Source organism: Macaca thibetana, chromosome 4, assembly GCF_024542745.1.
Source record: "Macaca thibetana thibetana isolate TM-01 chromosome 4, ASM2454274v1, whole genome shotgun sequence".
Lineage (NCBI taxonomy): Eukaryota > Metazoa > Chordata > Mammalia > Primates > Cercopithecidae > Macaca > Macaca thibetana.
In genome coordinates, this window is record NC_065581.1 from 53,576,874 (window position 1) to 53,600,794 (window position 23,921).

Consider the following 23,921-nt stretch of genomic DNA (forward strand, 5'->3'; position numbering starts at 1 on the left):
AGCCCCACTGCCTCTCTCCAGCTATTCATAGCTCTTGAGCAGGTTCTCACTCTTAATACTTGATGAAAACAGTCACTTCTCTACCCCATCCTGTTACTTACCTGAAATGCAGACATTTTGCTGATCCTTTCTCAATTCCTTGTTTCTGGAGTATTCGCCTCTTTTAAAAACAGTTTCAGTGTCTCAAGCAATGATGATGGCTTGTAGCAAAAAATATTTGGTCTGATTTGGTCCTTACTCTAAAGGGTTTAAATCTAGTCAGAAAAATAGCTTTGTGGGGCCAGGTGTGGTGGCTCTTGCCTCTAATTGCAGCACTTTCAGAGGCCGAGACAGGTGATCACTTGAGCCCAGGAGTTCGAGACCAGCCTGCGCAACATGGTGAAACCTCACCTCTACCAAAAATGCCAAAAAAAAAATTGCCTGGCATGGTGGCATGTGCCTGTAGTCCCAGCTACTAGGGAGGGTGAAGTGGGAGAATCACTTGAATCCAGGAGGTGGAGGTTGCAGTGAGCCTAGATCATGCCACTGTACCCCACCGTGGGTGACAGAGCAAGACTGTCTCAAAAAAAAAAAAAGAGAAAAGAAAAAAGAAAAACAGGCTTGTGGACAACTAACAGAACAGAATGTGCTTAGCAGTGACTTCATTTTAATGGGTTCCTGAAAATTCCAACCCAAGAATCATAATTCTCTTAGCCAAGCAAATCAGAGCAAGGGGAAAATGCTGCCAGACTCAGAAAAAGCTGAGGACCCAGTCTCTTCTGCCCAGGTGGGCTCCTTTTTTCCACAGTAGCATCTCAATCTGCAGGTTCAGTGGATTTTGTACCTCCCAGATGTCTGCTTTCCTACCCTTCAAAGTAGGATCACTCATCTGTATTTACACATTGCTCTCTGTAACCTCTTGCAACTCTCATTTCAGCATCTTCTCACATGGGTGCTGTATTTCTTTCCTGTGAATTATTTTATAGCTTGCATAGCTCTCAAATCTGGATCCAAAAAGAGGATCTCACTGAAACTCCTGGTCTTCCTTTTATAACATCTCCTGCCCCTCAATATTAAACATTTATTCCAGGCCGTCGTCGACTCTTGTACTCTAATGACATCATACATTCTAGTCAGATGCCTTTTGGCACTTCTTAGAAACTAGTTGTACGCTCGAATGACTATGTAGTTCTCCTATCAGGACTTCTGACTTTTAACACTTTGAAAAGTCATGCAGTCAAGTGATTCTAAACGAGGAGAGATTTTACTCCCCTATCCCATTCAGCAATGTCTGCAGACATTTTTGGTTGTCACAACTTGGGGGTACGTAGTGCTACAAGATCAGGTAGGTAGAGGCCAGTGATGCCTTGAAATGTCCTCTCATGCACAAGGCAGCTCTTGCACACAAATAATTACCCAACCCAAGGGATGCCAAGGGTGAGAGACTTTTTCTTAGCTATTTTCTAGGTTTGTCATGAGTTGGTTGAACCCCAGAGAGAGAATGTGACTTGTCATCCCATTAATTAGTAGCAAAGACTAAATTAGATTCTAGTTTTCCTGACATTCAGAGACTAATTTATTCTAATAGGAATAGCACTGCTATACATTTTAGTGGTCACAGAGATTTCTCCAATTTCCACTTTCGAGCTTGCTTGATGTGAAAATTAAATAATATAGAAAAAATTAAATAGAAAAATTAAATAATAGAATCATGAAAATGGGTCAACCAATCCTGATTGTCAGACTCAATTTTCTGCAGTTCAAGCAGAATTACTAAAGAAATGGGATTGTTCCACTAAGTAGGCACAGAAGGAGTAAGGAAGGAGGAATTTGGAAAGAGCAGGGTTTTCGGACAAATGTTCAACTGGGCAAAGGACAAGGATTAACAAATAATCATTGAATCAGGATGTAAAAATTCACAAGAAGGGCATTCTTGTTCTTAATTTTTTTCATCATAAATCTAGGTCATCTTGCTTTATAAAACTAAACGTTCTACAGACTTAGATTAACCTGCAAGTTCTACACAGTGCCTCACAGAAGATTTTGCCTGCCCTTTGGAGCATAACAACCTTAAAGTAATATTGAAAAGTCAGTGGCGTCAACACTTGGCAACAAATCACAAAGCACTTCCGGAAGCAAGCACGAATGTGTGTGATATCTACCATCAAGTTGTAAATTACAATTGTGTTTGGTAGGTATTGGTGGCTCTTTCCTCAGCAGGAGATGGAGATTTGGAGAAACAACTGCAGACGTGGCACTGTGCAGATACATGTCTCTTTCACTGGTCATTGGGAGTCCCAGGTCTGTGATCTTGCCAAATTTTCATTCGCAACAATGGTGTACTGACTGCTTGTCTAGAGAAAGCAACTTTGGCACAAACACCTGTGTTTCTTCTGGCACTGCTCGTATTCTCAGATTATCTAAAATGGCACCATCACTTTTTTTTTTTTTTACCTTAGATCATTATCTTTTTTCCTATTATTATATACTCATGCCCTAGTTTTATAAATTTTTCATTTTTACATTTCTGTAATGATCGTGAACATTATCAGAAACAAAATGAAGTTACTAATGTTAAGAAAACCTTGACAAACAGAGCTGAAAAAGCCATGAAGAGAAGGTTTTCATTCTTTTATGTCAGATAAGAAAAAAAGTTACAAAAAACATAATCTTGCACAAAGGTTATCACAGCATTATACAAAAAACTTCTGCAAGGACATCTGACCAGCAACTGCCAGTTCAAACTTGGCCTGACGTCACCCTTGTTATTGACGTTTGTAGTGAATGATAAGTATTTTATAAATTTATTTAATCCTTTTCATTGTTTTCTTAAAAAACCTTTGTCTTCCTTTATCTCCCTAAGTATATGCGTGGTTTACTATGTAATTTACTCATTACAAAACTTTATTCCCAAATAAATATCTTTTATTTTAGAGTCTCTTTCTGTTTATTGAGTTGACACAATGTATCCAAAAGCAGCTGAATGCACAACTCGAACTCTCATCCAAGCACACAAAGAAGGCACTGATGTGAGTATTAAACAGATTTGTTTTTATTGTGTGAAGGATACATTTAAAAGTATTTTTCTGGTGACCTAGATGAGAGGATATGAGGCAGTGTGAGAAGATTTACAAGATCAGTGCTTAGTTTGTTAAAGGCTGTCACGCTCATAGTTCAACAGCTTAATTTAAGGTCCTAATGCGTTTATAAGCTACATGTTCCTTTCCATAGCTCCCTCCCATTGAAAGAGATACAGTCAATTTAGCAAAAAGCCACTCCCACAAGTTTCAGGGTCACAGGACTGCCTACTAGATTCTAAGAAAAATGGCAAGTCATCCTCTTATCACAAGGTAACTGGTTAATATGTTCCTTTTCAGGGTTGGCAATAAAAGTTTAACAAAACATTTCAGCAGATTTTGCTCTCTTTACAAGTCAGCAGAAACTGGCTTTTTGCAGATGCTCACTTTTCATGACTTGAATGTAAGGACTAAGGCAGATGAGAAATCTCTGCTGGGAGCATAGCTGGGAAGGGATGTCTGTGAAGGGCAGGTTGATGGCCCTCTGGAAGGCTTCTCTTACTGGGTTGCCACATAAAATGCAGGGAACCCAGGAAAATGTGCAATTCAGGCAAATAATCAATATCTTTTTACTATAAGTATGTCCCAAGCACTGTAGGTAATATGATTATACAAAAATAGTATTGATTGTTCATCTGAATTTCATATTTACTTCGGTGTCTTGTATTTTATCTGCCAAATCTAGCCACCCTATTTGCATACTCCTTCCTCTCTGCATCACTCAGGTCATCCTTCCTGACCTCTGGGCCTTTGCACATGGTAATTGTCCTGACTGGAATGCACTACTTTCACCTACTACGGTATTTTCTCTACTGTGTCTTCTTACCCTATGCTGTTTTCACATGACGTATTCAATATCAGCTTCCTCACTAGACCCTGAGCTCCTGAGGGAAAAGCCTTCTTCCCCTTGTTTAATTCCATTCCTCATTGTCTGGCACAAAACCTGGTCATTGTAGGAGCTCCTAAAATACGAAAGTTTTTTAATTTACATGGAAAAATTCTAGCAAATACAAAAGTAGACAGAATAACATAACAAAGTTGAAAGTACCCATGACCTGGATTCACCAATTGACAAAAACCTTTCTTCATCTACACCATGCAGTGGGTTATGTTGGCCCCCACAGAAGATAGGTCCATATCCAAACCCCTGGGTCCTGTAAATATGACCGTATTTGGAAAAAGGCTCTTTGCAGATGAAGTTAAGGAACTTGAGATGAGACCATCCCGATATATCTAAATAGGCCCTAAATCCAATGAGAAGTGTACCCACAACAGAGAAGACAGACACGCAGAGGGTGAGGTGCTGGAAGCCCCAGGCAGAAAGTAGAGTGATGTGGCCACGATCCGTGAAAGTCCAGAAATGCCAAGAGCCCCCAGAAGCTGTAAGAGGCAGGGAAGGATTGTTCCCTAGAGCTTCCAGAAGAATGTGGCCCTCACACCCTGACTTCAGATTTCTTGGCCTTCAGAATTTCTGTTGTTTCAAGCCACCTTGTTTGTAGGAATCTGTGACAAGAGCCACAAGAAAACAGTACAAACTTCCCACTACCAAGGGATTCTTTTGAAGCAATTTCCAGACAGCATATCATTTCTTTGGTAAATACTAGTATTTATCTCTAGAAAGGAAGAACTACTTGTTGAAACATGATCACACAATTCTCTCATCATATTAAAATTCTATAATTTCCTAGATTCATCAAAGCTTCAGCATTCTAGTTCATGTAAGTGTCCCATACCTGCGCTCACAGTACAGGGGAGCAGACACAGTGGCCCTCAGGTGTTGTTAGAGGCTCAATGGGGCTGTGAGGAGGGCACAGAGAACAGCCCAGTGCTCCTGAAAAGCAACAGGGTAGACTTAATTGTGGCCACTGGGAAGGAGCTTGCCAGGCAGGGCTAGCAAATGCACCCAGGCAGGAGGGCAGGAGGCCCCACCATGCTCAGAGGGTTGATTGGGCTGAAGATCAGGGAGTGAGGATGGGTGTGAGGATGCATTCTACATGCAGTCAGGACTCACTGAAGAATTCTGTGATATTCAGATTTGCATTTCAGAAAAACTACTCTGGTTGTAAGTGGAGAAGAGACTAGAGCAAAGTGAAGCTGCCGGTAGGAAGCCTGTGTGTCTGTCTGCTCTCTCACCCACCTCTGCCAACTGTGGGGAAGCTCACTCTAACAGGAGAACTCAAATTGCAGAGCCCAGGTGTCCTGGGAGAGAGTAACATTATAGGCCCAGTAGGGGCTGAAACTAGAAAGCACTCCTAATCGAAGCATTCTGGCACAATGACACACTAGGGAAAAATGATTTTGCATATAGTTATTTGTATGTAATTCACATATACCATCTGTATCTTGGCAGCCCAGGTCTGAGTAGCATTGAGGGAACTGAGGGAAGGTTCATGCTTGGGTCCCCACAGAGCCTTAAGAAGCAGTGTGAGGATGAGCCAGGAGCACACACACTGTAAGGGACAACAGGGTGGCCTGAGAGCAGAGGATGGGTCTGTTTGCTCTTCAATATTTCCTCACCTCCTAGAAAACAGGAATCCACAGCAGACAGAATCGTTGTTTTGAAAATGCAGGAGAAAGAACGCTTTTATCAGAAATAAAATGACTGTCCAGGAAAAGAAGAAAATGTCTTTATGCCATTCCCCAGAATGGTAACTCTTCTCCTGTGCATACCTGAAAATGTCAGGAGCGCATTTCTACATTGACATTTTAATAGATGGTATGACAAATGTTACAGGATAATTCTTGGGAAAAGTCAAACAAATCATATAACCTACATTTCACATTTTTACTAAATTTTTAATTTCAAGAAAGAGACAGGTTAGGAGGAGATTAGAAATCTGAATTCATATCAGATCCTAATGAAAAGGTTTAAATTTTAACTAAGTTGGCAAATAGGAGTTTTTATTATTTAATTAGCATGTAATTGGAAAGGGTTCATTAGCTTTACAAGAGGCACAGTCAACACTTAAGTAAAGCACTTCATTGTTGCAAACTTTAGAATACTGGTCTTGCATGTTCTTGGCCTCCATGGCTGCTTTATTAAAATCTGAAAATCTTTCTGGCTTCTTCTAAAGCTTTTGCATCTGGGGGAGGTTTCCTTGGGCTGCCAGGCTGTAGAAACTTCTTCACCGTGGGCATGTTGCTGATTCTGGTTTTCAGGGCCTGTAATTCACAAAGCACAGCCTCAGAGTGAAGCCAGGGCCTGCCATTACCGTTTATACCGCCCAGAGAATCTGACCCCTCCTGCCAAAGACCAAGCAAGTCCCCTCCATCAGCACCAGCATGGAGGCAGAAACAGACACCCAGTGAGAAATGAAGATAAGAGGAAGGACATGTAGCTCACTTTATTTTCCCCAAAGATGTCTTAAGCTTTTAATCAGTTCAGTCATCCCTATCTTTTTCCTTAAATATTAATCCTGTAGATTAGTGAATCTTGTATAAGACAAGAAAAAATAATGTGCCCAAGAGGTATCAACACAGATCAGTCTCTAAGCAGAAGTGAAAATACAGAGAAATTAGTTAGAAGGTAAAATGTTATAGAAAATATTAAAGTCAAACCATGGGACCACCTTTTCTCAGTGATAGATACAGGGTTGGGAGCAGTGTGGTTGGTGAGCTGTGCACAGAGGAACACAATTATCTGACAGCTCCTGCTGGCCACCCTGGCCAGAGCCTAAGGAAGGAACCAGATGGAAAGGGCCCTCTCAGACTAACTCAGTGTGGGAACACAAGGACAGTCTTGGGATAAAGGGCATCACAGAAAACTCAGGAACAGACCACAGAGGAATGGGGGAGGGAGGAAGATGCTGGGCCCTGGGTCCTTTCCATGATAAAAGGCAAAATACTTTTCATGGGGTAGCATGCACCACGAATTTCCTTTCCATAACAGGAGTCTTTCATGCCTCAAAATTGGAATCTGGAAGCTCATTTTGGAGACCTGGGGGTAGTGAAGGCCTGAAAAAGGCTGGGGTCAGAACATGGCCAGTGCAAGGACCCAGATACTAGACCCCAAGATGGGACATGCGGAGCTGCCTCTCTGAAGGCTGTGAAATGGGTCACCTTCAGCAGTGGGAAGCTGGAGATAAGGCTGGAGTCAAGCTCTTCCACATAGTAGAGAAGTTCCACCAGGCTAATGTCAGCCCGGCTCAGCTTGTTGCCAACAAGGTAATCTTGTCCATGGCTCTGTAACACCTGGAGAATTTGAGACATCAGATCAGAAACACATGCCCACCCAGGCTGGGACCCCTGCTTCTCCCTGAGTCTTTCCAGCCTGACATTCCCACCTGTGTGGCCTAACTGGATGGTGTGAAGGTCCAGGCCTTTATGTTCCCTGATTGAATGAGGGAGCAAGAATGTGGCTCTAGCTCACTCCTGGGTTGGAGCCCAGGCTCCATTTTCTCTTCTCATTCCGCATCACTGTGGCATCCACACCACCCACCCTGCTTGCATTTTCCACATGGGCCAGGGTTTTAGCATCTGCTGCTGCATGTTCTGTCTGCCCCAGGCCCTACAGTGTGTAGCCCTGACATTCAGGATGTGGCTCTACACTCTGCTCTCTCCCTCTCCAATCTGTCTTGGGCAATGACTCCACCTTCATGACAGCACTCTTCCTCCAGGAGTAGACTATTTCAGAGTCTTCATTTCTCCATATGTTCCATAGACTCAACAGCAACCTCTATGTGATTCAGAGCCTTCCACAGCCCACGTTCTACTTACAAACAAAATTTTGTTGAATACAGAATTCTATACTGGAGTCTAGTAAATTGAAATTTTGCTGGAAAATTATAACTTGGAGATAAGTGGTATCTTTGCTCCTCTAAGTCAATTTTCATAAAATGCCTTGAGAGTCAGAGAGCTGCATTGGTGTTCAGGAAGTCTCACTGAAAGTAAAGGTCAGTGCCCCAGGAATGCCCAGCCACTATTTTTCTACTGGCCTCTAAACTCAGTGCCCCAAAATGCTGAACAGCTTCACTTACTTTTTCGAAGGCAGGGAAGTAGCGATTTTTTGTTTTCTCTTTGATCAAGGCAATCTTGGCATCTTTTTCCTCAGGTCGACATAAGGGCAGAAGAAGGATCATTTCATTCAAATCTGCCATACCTTCCGTATACATATCAATTCTGAAAGACAAAAACAGCCAAAGCATCAAATGCCTCTTGCCTTAGATTTTGTAGGTTTATAAAAACCTAAGAGAATAGAGGGTCAGATGGTGGCAAAGTAATTCATCTCCAGTGGGTGCCTTTTATATTCTAGTCAGTATGCTCTGATTTTTGCATGTATATTGACATTTCCTTCCTTCTTTCTCTCTTTCTTTTTTTTTTTTTGAGATGGAGTTTCCCTTGTTCTCCAAGCCGGAGTGAAGTTACACAATCTTGGCTCACTGCAACCTTCGCCTCCAGGGTTCAAGGGATTCTCCTGCCTCAGCCTCCTGAGTAGCTAAGCTTACAGATGCCTGCCAATATGCCCAGATAATTTTTGTATTTTTAGTAGAGAGAGGGTTTCGCCATGTTGGCCAGGCTGGTCACGAACCCTTGACCTCACGTGATCCACCCGCCTTGGCCTCCCAAAGTGCTAGGATTACAGGCATGAGCCACCATGCCCGGCTGCCATTTATTTCTTAAAACAACTTATCGAGGTAGATATATCTCTAAAATCCTTGCTATGCACATGACTAAATACAGGTACAAAGAGCATCGGTGACCTGTCTACAGTCACAGTCATGAGAGAAATTGGTGGAATCACTGCCAGTACCCACCAATGCTGTGCCAGGATAGATCATCTTTATTTTGGTTTGTTCTGTGCATAAATTTAGTGTGAGTCAAATTGTCAAAGACCTGCCTACTGAGTAATCCCAAGAGAGTCCCTGGCACAGCCATCTCTGTCATGTTCCTCATCCTGTCTCATCATTTTACATCTCCCAGGCCCACTTCTGTGCCCAATATTACCAGTTTTTCCCGTAACTCCCATGAAACATAATTCTACAGCCCTCTCCATGTGCTGTTGCCTGACTCTAGCCACATGTGCATTACTTGAGACCCCACCTAAAAGATCCCCTTCTTTGGTGAAATTCTTTACACAGTTACAACCAGGACATATTTTAGGAGACCTTTTTTTCTTTTGTGTTTAACTGGGTTTTCTACAGTACTTTTTAAAACAACAGTTTTATTGATGTGGAGTTACATATTATAGTTGTCACCCATTAAATTATACTATTCAGTCACTTTTAGTACATTTACAGAATTCTGCAAATACCATCACACTCTAATTCTAGAATATTTTTATCACCCTGATAAGGACATGTGTACCCATTGAGTATTCATTTTCCCTAAACCCCAAACCCTTTAGCTTCAGGCAACCACTCGTCTACTTGCTGCCTCTACGGGTTTGAATATTCTAGACATTTCATACACACAATCCTACAATATGTGGCCTTCTGTGTCTAATTTCTTTCATGTAACGTGTCTTTAAGGCTCAACTTTCTTGTAGCATGCATCAGTACTTCATTTCTTTTCATGACTAAATATTGTTCCATTGCATGGAAAGTGGGCTAAGGCACACTTTGTTCCTCTGTTTATTGGTTGATAGACATTTGGGTTGTTTCTACTTTTTGAATACCATGAAAATTGCTGTTATTTGCACTGTATGTTTATGTACAAGATTTGGTACGGACGTATTTTGATTCTTTTGGTATATACCTAGTAGAGGAGTTGCTGGGTCATTGGTAACTTTACATTAAACTTTTTGAAGTTTCACATAGGATGTTATTTAGCATCAGGCAGCCCTATGGCAACAGTGAGAAGACCCCATGGCTTTGCTGGTATTCTATAAATCTAGCTGCTTCAGCCTTGAATCAATGTGTCAGGGTAACCCCAGAGTTCTGGGTGCCAGCCTCTACTAGCCCTGCTCAAGTTTACCAGTCCATATAATTGGCTGGTAACTTGGGTTCCTGGTCATCATTCTTGGAATAACTGGGACCTGATATTCAGCTTCTTTGCAATCTTCCCTCCCCAGGCCTTCATCTACAGACTCTCAAACATTCTATGCCTGTCCTAAGCTGTTGGCTGGAGTCCAGCCTCTGAAGGCCTGACCACCTGGAATCATGATTCCCCATCCCCCTCAGTTCATAGGGTTTATGAGTGTTTGGAAACCTTTGTCAGGGTGCTGGATCCATGGTCTGCATCATCTTCTAGAATCACCCTTGCCTGAACCCTCCCCATGTCCACTGTTCCCTCATCTCCATGGGACTCTGCAATATTGGACCTTAGTATGTATGCCCAAGGCCCAGCCTCCTGCTAGTCATGATGCCCTGCCATGGTCCCACCCACTCAGGGAAGGACCTAAATCACTCTGTGTTCTCTGTGGATGGAAGAACAGAAAATATACCTTACAGGGCTCTCTCCTTTATGTCTTTCCCGTAGAGGTTGTATTTGCTGGCAATGTAGTTGAGAATGGCTCTGGTCTGCACCAGCTTCATCCCATCAATCTCAACCATTGGTACTTGCTGGAACAGCAAACTCCCATCTTTAGAAAGAAGGAAAAAAAAAAGGAGCATGAAATTTCTATGAATCCCACTATTTCAGAAATAGAAGACGATAGTTGAAATGACTGAGGTTATAAAATGAAAAATAAATTATTGCCTATTAACCTCCAAAATGAAATAGTATTTTGATTTTAGCTGCCTGTAGTTCTTTTTCCGATCTGATTCCTTTTACCTCTTAGCCTGTTATTACATCTATGCTTTTATTCCCCATCCAGGTACATAGTAGGTCCCTTGTATTTTTCTTGCGTTGATTTATCTTCATGATATTTTAGGAAAAAGTTGAGACAGGTTACAATGGGAGTGCCAGGAAGATGTCATTTAAAATGAGAACTTCCCAGGGTAAGTCTCACGGTATCCATGGCCTTTAAAGTAGGTTCTGAGACACGATTTTATGTAGAGGTCCCTTTCTGTGTTGTTCCAAGCCTACAATATTACTACAATATGACCTTGTCACATGACCCATGAAAGAAAACAACTCAAGGTAATGGCCACATCTATTTCTATTCTTTTCGTCTTATTAATGTTCTTGTGTGTCCTTGGATGGGGAAGTCTGTGTGGGATCCTGAGCTGATGACCACAGCTCATTCACGGTGCCCCAAGCATGAAAACAAGGAAAGGGCATTCTCAGGGCACTGGGGGTGGTTCCTCTAGCAAATACTCTGAGAGGTCTGGCCTTTTAGCCTGGAGAGAGTTACCAGATCTGTTCAGGGAGCCACATCCCTTCCACTTTAACCACTTTCTCCCTCTCCACCAACGCAACTACCACCCTACACACACATAGGCATCACCTGGTGTTAAATTCTTCAACTATGGCCAGGCGCAGTGGCTCACGCCTGTAATCCCAGCACTTTGGGAGGCCGAGGCAGGCAGATCACGAGGTCAGGAGATAGAGACCATCCTGGCTAACACGGTGGAACCCTGTCTCTACTAAAAAAAATAAAAAATAATAAAAAATAAAAAACTAGCCTGGCATGGTGTCGGGCGCCTGTAGTCCCAGTTACTCGGGAGGCTGAGGCAGGAGAATGGCATGAACCCGGGAGGCAGAGCTTGCAGTGAGCCGAGATCGCGCCACTGCACTCCAGCCTGGGCAACAGAGCCAGTCTCTGTCTCAAACAAACAAACAAAAAAATCTTCAACTGTACCTTCTCTACTAGATACCAGATACCCTCATCAGAGGCACTTAGAGACTTGATCTTACCATTTCTTAACTTTTCCAAATCTTCTGCAGATTCTATAAATTTCTCTTCAAACTGGAAGCAGAAACAGTAAATGGGTTCTTGTTAGTTCGTTCCATAGCATTATAGACTTGTGACCTTGAATGGCCCCCATCTGGTACATAATTTGGAGAACATAAGATGTCTGAGTTTGGCAGGGGATACAGAAGAAGTTCGTCATGGCTGCTTGGAAATTTAGATTAGATCCCTCAAGAAACAGGCATGAGTCAGACCATATAACTGCTCAATCTTCTTTTTCATTTATTTATTTATTTTGAGACCAAGTCTTACTTTGTCGCCCAGGCTTGAGTACAGTGGTGTGATCACGGCTCATTGCAGCCTTGATCTACCAGGCCCAAGTGACCCTCCCACCTCAGCCACCTGAGTAGCTGGAACGATATTTATGCACCATCACATCCAGCTAATTTTTTATTTCTATTTTGTAGTGCTGGGGTCTCACTATGGGGTCTAGACTCATTTTGAACTCCTGGGTTCAAGCAATCCTCCCCCATCGGCCTCCCAAAGTGCTGGGATTAAAGGTGTGACCCACTGCTCCTGGCCTGCTCCGTCTTTTAGTTCACTTCACCTCCCCACGGTCTCACAAATGTCCATGATTAGGGAGGGAACATCACTGGAGAAAAGGCACTGAGCTGCAGAACTGATGTCTGGGTGACAGTGAAACAGCGTATTCATTTGTACAAAGAAAACAACCTGGAATGGCAGTGTTTGGATTTCTTATGTGCTTGTTTCCTCATCGGATTGAGAAAGGGTGAGGCTAAAGTTTGAAGCCCTCGTGAAGCAATGGAGAAAGCGCCATCCCAAGGTTCAGGTCCACGTGGCGCTGTGAAGCTGAAGGGGTGTGCTAGAAGTTCCACCTCACCTGAAACCCTCCTTTTCTGCTGACACCCGAGGGACAAGATCTTCTGAGTTTTTCCATTACTTTCTCTGGAGGAAAACCCTCAGGCAGTTACTGAGGGACTCTTGTCTGGACTGGGAAGTGTTTTTCTCAGTGACACCTCTAGAGGGCAGCACTTAGCGGAGTCCCACAGACACCTCCCAGCATTTCCTGCTCAAACACTGGAAGGATGGCCTGGTAGCACTGGGGAATGCTTGGGTGTTCTAGAAGCCCCCACTCCTGATTTTAATCACCTGTTTACTTATCTGAGTCCTCGTAAACATGTATGTGGTCTGCCTCAGGGCAGGAATTGTGTCTGCCTTTTTCACTGTCAGTCCTCAAGACAGAACTTGGCACTTAGTAGGTGCACAACAAAATAACTGCTGACTGAATATGCTCAGTCTTTAACAGGCAGTTTGTTACAATCCACTCCCTCCCTGCCTTTATTGTGATTTATAGTTTATGTTTAATGACACTTAGTTTCTTATGTGCTTACCATTTTATTGTATAAATTTCTCATATGTATATAAAATACACATAAAATACAACAGTCCTCTTTGTTTCAATCATCTAGCTGCAATAATCCCCAACCCAAGCCAGTCTTTCATTTGTATGCCCAGCTTCTCTCCTCCTCTAGTCATAATATGAAACAAATCTGAGGCATCATATTACCTCATCCTAAATACTTTAATGTGTATCTCTGAAACATAACAGAAACATCATACCTAACATCACAAAATCACACTAAAAATTTAACAATAATTCTTTAATATTATCTAATATTCAATCAATATTCAGGTTCCTGATTGTTATGTGTCATAAGTTATATTTTATAGTTTGTTTAAACCCTAATGCAAATAAGGTCCACTCATTGTGATTAGTTGATGATTCTTTTCAAAATATATTTTCATTGTTCATGTCTTCTTTTTCATGTGCTCTTTGATGGACAGATTTTTAAAATTTCATTTGGTAAAATTTGTCCATTTAAAAAAAAATAACTGGGGATGTTTTTATTGGAGGCCAAAATATTCACAGGTCACTAGTATGGAAGTCTCTTGGCTTACTAAAACATTTTGATACAATCAATTAGGTCCAACTTCAGATGACCTAACTCAGAACATACCTCCACTCCAGCTGCAGCCAAGAGCCACCGGATGGGCTCCATTCTGCCCCGTCCATTGAAGTAGTGAAGCTTGGGCTTCCCCGCCATGGTAACGGTCTCTTGGTTTCTCTAAAATGAATGAATGAACGCATGAATGGATGAATGAATGAGTCTAGAGAAGCAAAATGCATGCTAGTATAGTATATATATGGTGGAACAACAGGAGTGTCTTCCTTCTTCTTAGCAGGATTGTTTTCACCTGTGAATTCTGTTTGCACTAGACAGGTCCAACACCAATGTGACTTCACAGGGTCCCTCTGAGATTCTGAGGCTTTCCTGTGTAAGACCTTTGTTTTCATTTATTTATTTTTATGTTGGTAATTATTCCAGGCACTACTAACTTGTATTATGTTCCAATCTGTTTGGTGACTTCATGTGCCTTATAAAAACTGTATGTTCTATTGATATATCTAGCTCTCCCCTCAAGACTTCCCAAATTATAGAGATAGAAGGGATCTAGCTAGCCCTTCCTCCAGGTTTGTGCAATTTGCCAACTAGCTAGTTAGTGTTAAAGTCTGGATTAGAACCTAGGTCTTCTGACATTCAGACTAGTTTCTTCCTGTTATGACTTATGATTGAATATTTACAGCCTGCGGAAGTTACCATTTTTGTGTCCCCCACCCCTCAAACTGTGAGCTCCTGGGAAGCAGAGAAGTTGTCATCGTCTTTAAGCACAGTGTAGCGCATTGCTCAAAGTTCAGTCCGTGCTTCATAGGATATAACATGGCTAGATATCTCAAGAGCAATCCTTTTTTTTTTTTTTTTTTTTTTTTTCGCATTTGCCTCATAGGGGTCGCTGTTTTAGAATACAGTGTATAGAGTAATTAAAAAACAAACCAGGGCTGGGCATGGTGGCCCAAACTTATAATCCCAGCACTTCGGAAGGCTGAGGAAGGAAGATTGCTTGAGCTCAGGAGTTCAGGACTGGCCTGGGCAATTAAATAAAGTCTCTATTTAAAACAAAAAAATTAGCCAGGATTGGTGTTCCACACCTGTAGTCCCAGATACTCAGGAGGCTGAGGCAGGAAGATCACTTGAGCCCAAGATGTTAAGGCTGCAGTGAACCATGGTCACATCACTGCACTCCACTCTGGGTGACAGAACGAGACTGTCTCAAAATTGACAAACAAAAAGTGTGGGGAAAAAAAAAAACAAAAACAAGCTAGGATTATGGCAATAAAAAACCAATCCTGATTATGAAACCCACCAATCTGCTGTTTAAAAAGAATGATCAAAGCAACCAAACTCTCCCACATAGTAGAAACATCATGACTACACAAAAAATTACTTTAAAAAATTGAGTAAGTGCTTTGGCAGGGTAGCCCAGGGTAATATTTAATTTGGCAGATAGGAAGAACTTGCACATAGAAGGACTTTACATATTCTGTTGGACAGGGAATATAACAGCTTAAGAGGGGGTTATTACTGTTCTTAGATCCACTTGCCTACTACCCTAAAAGTCCTATATATTTAGATTCACTTGCAATTTTGAGACTTTAAACCCTGTTTGCCCTTTGGTCCCAGATATGCTGAACAAGAAGGAGGAGGATGTGGAAGAAGAAGAGGCGGCAGAGGAAAAAGAGGGGGAGGAAGAAGAAAGAGGGCAAAGAGAACAAAGAGAAGGAGGGAAGAAGGAGGAGAAGAAGAAGGAAAAATAGCATGCTACTTGGTGCTCAGTCACAAAGTCACTTGTATGAGCAATAAACTAATCTGTGTAAAATCAATGATGGAAGTGTAAATTTAGATTCTGATTGGCAAGCATTGATGATTGGTTACCCATTTGGAAGTACCAGTTCTAGAGGAATACAACCATCCAGATGTATTTTCTTTTCACTGATCAAGTGGTGCTCCCACATGTGTGACCCTGCCAACTTTAAATCTAGTATAATTGTGTTTTGACTCCTGTATGAATCACATGAATACATGTTTTTAATAAACAACTTTACCATAAGCAAGCTGCAGCACGTCGCCTGTCACCGATGTGGTTGTATCTTCAGATTGCCCACAATGATACCATTCTCACTTTTCTCATATCATCAAATTCTTTGCCCTTGTTTTCTAATCGTTGAATATTATTTTTCTTTACCGACATGTCCTTCAGGAGCTAACAAACAATGCTTAAGTTGTCTCCTAAGCACACACAAAAGCAGCAAGGACATAAAGTACTCACACAAACTAACACATTTAAAATTGTTTTTCCTTAGTGAAGTAGACATGAGAACATTTATGAAGAGTTTTAAGGTCAATACTAACCTGATTAAAGTCCAGCTGGTCTCCGCTCAGCTTCTCAAGGCCACCTCCTGATGTGTATGTTAGCAGTTTTAATACTATGACAACTGCCTTCTGAAGAGGGTGGAGTCTAGTTGGGAGCGGCCACGCCCACACCACTTTAGTCTCCAGAGTTCCAAGCTCTGCTAGGAAGAAAATGACAGCAATTAATTTCAAGGCTATCCATAAAAGCACAACAAGATTTCAGATCTATTTGGCTGCCTCAGAAGGTCACTGGGGACCAGTATCCTGTAAACACTGCTTAAGGAGGATCTGGTTAAATAGGCTGCAGCTTTATGACAGATGATTAAACATTGTGGAGAGAGGAGGAAAGTGTCATAAGAGGGTGATGACAGGAAAGAGGATAGGGAGATTTGATAAAGAGCATAGAGAGATTGCCTTCTAAATTTGTTTAAAAAGACTAAATTACAAATAATGTCACAAAGTTTTATAGGCCCAAAGAATCTGGCTGAGTTGTCCTTGCCCTGGGCAGACAAAAGACCTCAGCTGCATTCCCTGAGGTCATTTGCAGATTTTTCTCTATGAAGTACAAGCTAGCCTTTCTCCCTAGCCCAAGGCTCTGCATGCTGTTTCTTCTGTTTGGCTCACTCTTTTCTCGCCTGCTCCCAGGCATCCTGTGCTTCCTCTATCACATCACTCTTTCTACACTCCCTGCGTGTCATGTCTGCTTTCCCTCTGTTGACTGTGAGCTCCTTGAGGCAGGGCCTCAAGTCCTGGTTGTCAGCCAAGTCCCCATGGCTAACCACAGTGCCTGGCATATAGAAAGGGCTTAATACATGTATATGTAATTTCTATTTTTCTAAAGGAAATTGTCTGACATACATAAATCTAGAAAGAACACTACAAAGCCTTGATGTACCCATCACCTTGCTTCAACAATTATTGACAATATTTGAAGCAAATATCGGACTTAGTTTTTTCCTCCATAATCTAATGTGTATCTTTTAGACTTTTGTGGGGGGGAGTTGTTTATGTAGCAGAAAAATTGCAAAACTAGTACAAGTTTCCCAAATACCCCTCACCCAGCATCCTCTAATGTTACCATCTTATGTAACCATAGTACAATGATCGAAACCAGGAATTTAACATTGATGCACTATTGACTAAACTCCAGGCCTTACTTGAATTTCGCCAGTTTTCCAATCAGTATCTTTTTTCTAGCCCAGGATCCCATCCAGGACCCCAGCACTGCATTTCATTGTCACATCTCCAATGTTACCTCCAATCTACGGCAGTTCCTCAGTCTTTTCTTGTCTTTCATGATGGCGGCACTTTTGAAGAGTAATGGTCAATTATTTCGTGGAATGTACCTCAATTTGGGTCTATCTGATGTTTTCTCATGACTCAATTGACGACACACAGTTTTTGCAAAATGTCACAGCAGTTGTTCCAGTCTCAGCTTATCATTTCCACACATAATTTCATATCCAAGACATAGTATGTCTTACTCATTGTGATCTTAGCCTTAATCCCTTGATTAAAGTAGTGTCTGCCAGGTTCATCAACTGTAATATTACTATTTATCCCTTTGGAATTCATAAATATCTTGTGGAAGATACTTTGTGACTATAAAAATATTCAGTTTCAAAATAAGCTTCTGCTCACTAACTTGAGCATCCATTATGGATCTTGCATGCAGCCAATATTACTATAATGTGTATCTGATAGTGACTTTCTATTTCCCTCTTTCCACCTACATTTAATAATTGGAATTCTTCTGTAAAGAAAAGTTGTCTCTTCTCCTTTATTTATCCTTCCATTCATTCAATTATTTTCTTAGTACAGATTTATAGATATTTTATTCTAAAGGTTATAATCTAATACCATCAATATTTATTTTATTGCTCAAATAAAGCTTTAGCCTGTAGGAGCTCCTTCAGATTGGCTTCTGTGTCTTTTATGACAAATCTCCTCTCTTATTGTGAGTATTTCCAGATACTTTCTGTGCCAAAGATGTTCCAGGCTTATCTTGTATTGTCTGTGCCCCAGCCTTGAAGTCAGCCAAAGATCCTTGTTTCCTTTTACTGGGGAAGGTATTTCAAAACTAGGATCTCGGAACTATGTGTACTCATTGCTTCTGGGTTTTCAATGCTTCTAGGCTCTCCCCAGTGGGAAATATATGCATGTATATTAACCCACACATACATACACTTCTGTAGGTATTTATATATCTACCTGTATAAATATGATTTAAAAATGAGTTCATACTGATACCTACTATTTCAGTTCAATAGATTCATTTAGCCATCTCCTTTCCTTATTTATAACTTCTCTGACAAGTGAGAAACCTGGCTATGATTATCTAAAATATACAATATTTGCATATTCGTTTAATCCTAGTACACAAAAAATAGCTGCAGAATTGCCAATGCATACCTCTGTGAAAAACAAATCTACTAACAAGAATACAGTATTTTTCTTTCTTTCTGTTTTTTTTTTTTTTTTTTTTTTTTTTTTTTTGGTCTTGAGCCTTACAATATCCAGTCAAAATGCTGTTTTCTATGGTTATTTAGGTCAGTTCTTTCCCCCTCCCACCTCCTTCAGTTTGGTTATCTATTCATTTGAAATGCTGTTAGGTTGTTAGTGTTTGTATATTCCACTTTGGGGTTTCCTTACATCCTGGTTGGTTTCAATTAATTACTTAGTTTTCCGGTATGCAGAACTTCACCATGATTCTAAGAGCCAGAGTTAAATGAAAAACTGTCTTTGGAGACACTGTCCCTCTCTGTCCCTAATTCCCCATTCCTAGTCCCTCTTTTTCCCACCCTTTTCTCACTCATCCCCCTGTAGATAACCAATCTCACTAATTTCTAACTTTCCCCTTTTGTTTTTCTTTTGCTCAAGTACATATTTTCTTATAACCCTTTCTTTCTTACATAAAGGGCAGCATACTATAATACTCTTTCGCACCTTGTTTTGTGTGGTTGTTGCCTCTCCCTCCACACACACACGCACACACACACTTAATGATAAATTCTGGAAATCACCTCCATCTAAGTTCATAGATGTCTTCGTTTATTTTTCTACAGTTGCAAAAGACTCCACCATATGAATGCATCATAGTTTATGCAAGCACTCTTTATTTATTTACTCATTTTTTTGAGACGGAGTCTTGCTCTGTAGCCCAGGCTGGAGTCCAGTGGCATGATCTCCGCTGTCCGCAACCTCCGCCTCCCAGGTTCAGGCAATTCTTCTGCCTCAGCATTCCAAGTAGCTGGGACTACAGGTGCACACCACCATGTCTGGCTAATTTTTGTATTTTTATTAGAGATAGGGTTTCGCCATATTGGCCAGGCTGGTCTCGAACTCCTGACCTCACGATCCGCCCACCTCAGCCTCCCAAAGTGCTGGGATTACAGGTGTGAGTCACCGTGCCTGGCCTGCAAGCACTCTTATATGTGTGGACATTTAGGTTGTTTCTAATGTTTTGGAATTACAAACAATGCTGCAATGAAGAACACCGTGCATATGCATTTTAGTATTGCTGGAGGTACACTTTAGTATGTTTCTTTAAAATGTAAGTGCTTATTTTCTAGACGTCATAATTTTATTCTACTATAACACTAAAAATTTATATTTTTTTAATTTTGTCAAATAACTGCATGCAAATTTCCTCAATTGTCTCATAAAAATTTCTTTGCCATTGGTTTATTTTTGTCAGGACCCATGCAAGGTCCATACATAGCATTTGAGGGACACAAGTCAGTATGTTTTGTAGAAATGGGTGAGATGCAGAGTAGGGCAGAGGGTGTGGGGATTTGTGAGGTCTCAAAGCCCAGTCTTATATCCTCAGTTCCTCTAAATATGTGTGGAGCTGTGCAGCTGTTATTGTTCTTTGGTGGTGCAGGAATGGGTACCCAGCAGGCCATGCCACAAACCCTGAGGTCACAGGAAAATTGTGCAGACACAGTGTCCCTCAGGTGTTAGTAGAGGCTCACCAGGACTCTGTGGAGGGCACAGAGGAGAGGCCAAAGCTCCCAGGAAGCAATGAGATAGGAGTTAGATGTGGCCAGTGGGACGGAGCTTGCCAGGCATGGCTAGCAAATGCACCTAGGCAGGGAGAAAGGAGGCCCTGCTGTTCTCAAGGGGCTTATTGAGCTGGAGATGAGATCGAGGAGTGTGGTAAGGATGCATCTTGCGTGGCATGGAGACTCACTGAAGAATTTGAAGAAAGACGATGATATTCAGATTTGTGTTTGAGCAAACCTACTCTGGTTGTAAGTGAAGAAGAGACTAGAGCAAAGCAAAGCTGCTGGCAGGGAGATCCACTGGGAGGACCCTGGGGTGGTGGAGATGAGAAACCATGAGGCTTTGACCCACAACGTGGAAGGGGATAGGAGAAGGAAAGAGATATGTGAGGTAGTTAGGAGGTAGAGTTGCCACGGCTTGGGTCCCATTCTGTTGGGCGTTGGGGGTTGGCAAGGAGAGAGAGTGGAGAGTGTGTCCTGGTCACTGGTTAGGACTCCTATAACACAGGCACATCACACTCATGGAGTGAGACAGATTGGTGTCAACTTCCACACCTGGAGCTAGCCCTGGGAAGAGCCACTCAGATCTGTTTTCCCCTGGGACAGCAATCCCTCCCACGTCTCTCTAAGGTAGAGAAAGGTCTGGGCAACTCTAGTTGGGCACATCAACTTCATTAGATGTGGCCGGAAGAGTTTAGTGAAATCAGCAACTGAACTGCAAGGCAGGTTTCTGGGAAGACACTCTGCCCAAACCTTTTTCCTGGGCATCAGACCCCCTATCCTGTACATCTGCCTTCTGGGCATGTTCACCTACCCACCTCTCAGGCAACTCCAACAGACCCTGTCCCAAACTGAAGTCAAGTTCCAATCTTAGAGATTAAAGATCCACACTGTTGGTCCACCCAGTTGCCCAGGCTGGAAATCCGCCGTCCACCCTAACTCCCCCATCTCCCTATGTGTCCTGCCATTTCCTTCTCAGTCTCTGTCCAGTCAGCAGGTTGCCCTCACTTCTGGCCCCATTGCTGCAGTGTCCTGCACACTGGACTCGGTGTTCTTGGGCCCTCTACATCATTTTCTGGCTCAAAACCTTCAGTGAGTCATTAATGCCCTCACGGTGAAATCCAAACTCAACAGAGTTTACAAAGCCCTGCATAACCCACCTTCTTTATTTGCCCAGCCTCATGTTGGCCACTCTTCCTCCCTAACCTAGCCATGCTCACCTTCAGACTTTCCTGCCCTCTTGCCCTCACTGCCTTTGCACAGGCTGTTGAGTGTTAGAACACACTCCTTGCATGTCTTCATTTCCACCTCCTCTCTTGGCTACCTCCTTCTAAACTTCTAGGCCACAGAAAGGCCACTGCCTGCTGGAAGCTTTCCCTGACATACCCACACATCCAGGCCTGGGTGAGGGTGTAGCTTCATGTCAGTGTAGTTCGCAAGCCAGTCTTGCGACTACAGGTGGTTCAAGCCTGTAATCCCAGCACTTTGGGAGGTCGAGGCGGGTGGATCACTTGAGGTCAGGAGTTCTAGACCAGCCTGGCCAACGTGATAAAATCCCATCTCTACTAAAAACACAAAAATTAGCCAGGCATAGTGGCAGGCACCTGTAATCCCAGCTACTTGGGAAGCTGGGGCAGGAGAATCTCTTGAACCTGGAAGGTGGAGGTTTCAATGAGCCAAGATCATACCATTGCACTCCAGCTTGGGCAACAAGAGCAAAACTCCATCCCCCAAAAAATAAATAAACAAATCATGGCACTGGCACTTGATACTGTGTGGCTTGGGATGAATTACTTGGGATGAATCAGTTTCCCCATATATACAATGGGGTGATAATAATACCTACTTCATAAGGTTGTTGTTAAGGATTAAACATTAAGTGCTTAGCTCAGGGCCTGATAGTATAAAAGCACGATCTGTAAGTCTTAATCATTACATATCTGCATCAATCATAGTGCTTCCCAAATGCCAAACTTTAATCCCACTAGATTGTAGATTCTGTATAGAAAAATAGAGATGCATACACATTTTCATAATTAACAATGGTTATCTTTGGCTCGTGGAATTAGAGGTGATGTGTGCGTGCATGAGCTCTTAAGTGCATGTGTGCATTTAGGTTTGGGGTTTTTTTGTGTGTGCAAGTTTTGTGCAGTAAGCTTGTACTATGTTTGACATTTAGAAAAAAGGTAATATTTTAAATAGGCAAGTAATAAAAAGAATCAGAATACTCAGTTGTTTCTACACTATGATTATCAGTATGAAGACTTGTATGTGCCTGGGCAAATACTGAGAGGAACACAGAACGAGAAAAATAATGTGTGTTGGGGTTATGAGATTATGGGTAAATTAATTTTCCCATCAAATGTACTGGAATTTTAGTATAGTATCATTTCTCATAGAAATTAATATAAATCAGAACAGAGATGAAGCAAAAGGGAACTTCCAGTAGAAAATGGAGGCAAGGAAGAAGAGATGAAAGGAAGAATTAGGCAGAAGGAAATATACTTGACCTAGACACAGATTTGTATACTTAACATTGCCAGCCTTATGCAATATGGAAGAGCACCGAATTACATTGCCCTGCATAGCACATTTAGTGCCTCCCAGAATATGCATTAGCATGGTGTGGACTGGCATAGGTTTAACTTTGCTTTACTTTAAATTCTATCAGCTTAGTGTCTCCTTATATCACATGAACGATACGTGAAGAGCACTGAGCTTTGAGTTCTAGGCTCAAAACCCAGCTCAACTATTCATTAAATTATGTAAACAAGGTAAGTTGCTTAGTATCTCAGAGCCTAATTTTTATTAGTAAAATAGAGATGGTAACACCTACCTCACCAGATTAGTGTGAGGTTTAAACGAGGTACTATGAGTAAAATAGCAGCTAATTATTAAAAACAGTCACCATTATTACAATTATTATTAGCATGTGTGTAGAGCTTTGTATGGACAGACAGGAGATGTGTGTGTAAGCAAGGCCCAAACTGCGAGACTCTCAGCCTCTGAGGCCGGTTGGCGGCCAGAGTGTTGGTTAATTGGGCAAAGGCAGTGTTTAAAATTCTGCGAGAGGCAGGTTGTGGTGGCTTACGCCTATAATCCCAGTACTTTGGGAGGCTGAGGTGAGTGGATCACTTGAAATCAAGAGTTCGAGACCAGCCTGGCCAATATGGTGAAATTCCATCTCTACTAAAAATACAAAAACTAGCTAGGCGTGGTGGCAGGTGCCTGTAGTCCCAGCTGCTCAGGAGGCTAAGACAGGAGAATCACTTGAACCTGGGAGGTTGAGGTTGCAGTGAGCCAAGATCATGCCACTGCACTCCAGCCTGGGCAACAGAGCGAGACTCCATCTCAAAAGAAAAAAAAGAAAAGAAAAGAAGAAAATATATTAAGTTTAAAAATTAACTTAAAATTTCAAAAAAGTACTCCAGCCTGGGTGACAGAGATAGACTCTGTCTCAATAAATAATAAATAAATAAATAAACAAAATAAAATAAAATTCTGCTGGAGACTTTCCAGGTAGAATTTCACAAAAGGAGTGTCTGGGCCAAGACAAAGATTCAGTTATCAGAAGTGCAATCCAAAGCAAGTGCAAAGCTAAAGACAAAATAAAACACAAAAATTAAGATACTTTGGGCCAATAAACAAAAACACCCAGTTGTAGGGATGGAGAGGGGGAGGGCGGGTCAGTGCAATCAACATAGAGACTTGTCTGCACCTACTGGGACTGGGACCTTGAAGGGACAGGCTGCATCCAGACAGCAGAGGCAATGGCTCAAAAAATAAATGGAATCCCAAG

At 41.9% G+C, this 23,921-nt stretch overlaps 1 protein-coding gene across 7 annotated transcripts in view; it reads right to left on the reverse strand.

Annotated features, from left to right (window-relative positions):
* Nucleotides 1-16,274, reverse strand: part of LOC126953690 (glutathione S-transferase A3) — a 115,016-nt gene extending 98,742 nt beyond the window's left edge. For 2 of the 7 annotated variants that reach the window (XM_050789278.1, XM_050789277.1), the window contains exons 1-3: nt 16,119-16,274; nt 13,827-13,934; nt 11,793-11,844 (exon numbers count right to left, since the gene is read on the reverse strand). In XM_050789278.1, coding sequence (XP_050645235.1) covers nt 11,793-11,844; nt 13,827-13,913 — 139 coding nt within the window. In that variant the 5' untranslated portion in view covers nt 13,914-13,934; nt 16,119-16,274. Of the gene's footprint in view, nt 1-101; nt 1,017-5,943; nt 6,219-7,115; nt 7,248-8,032; nt 8,175-10,442; nt 10,576-11,792; nt 11,845-13,826; nt 13,935-16,118 lie in introns of those variants that run through there. The other 5 variants (XM_050789271.1, XM_050789273.1, XM_050789279.1 and 2 more) reach the window with 4 other exon arrangements.
* Nucleotides 16,275-23,921: the final 7,647 nt, after the last annotated feature.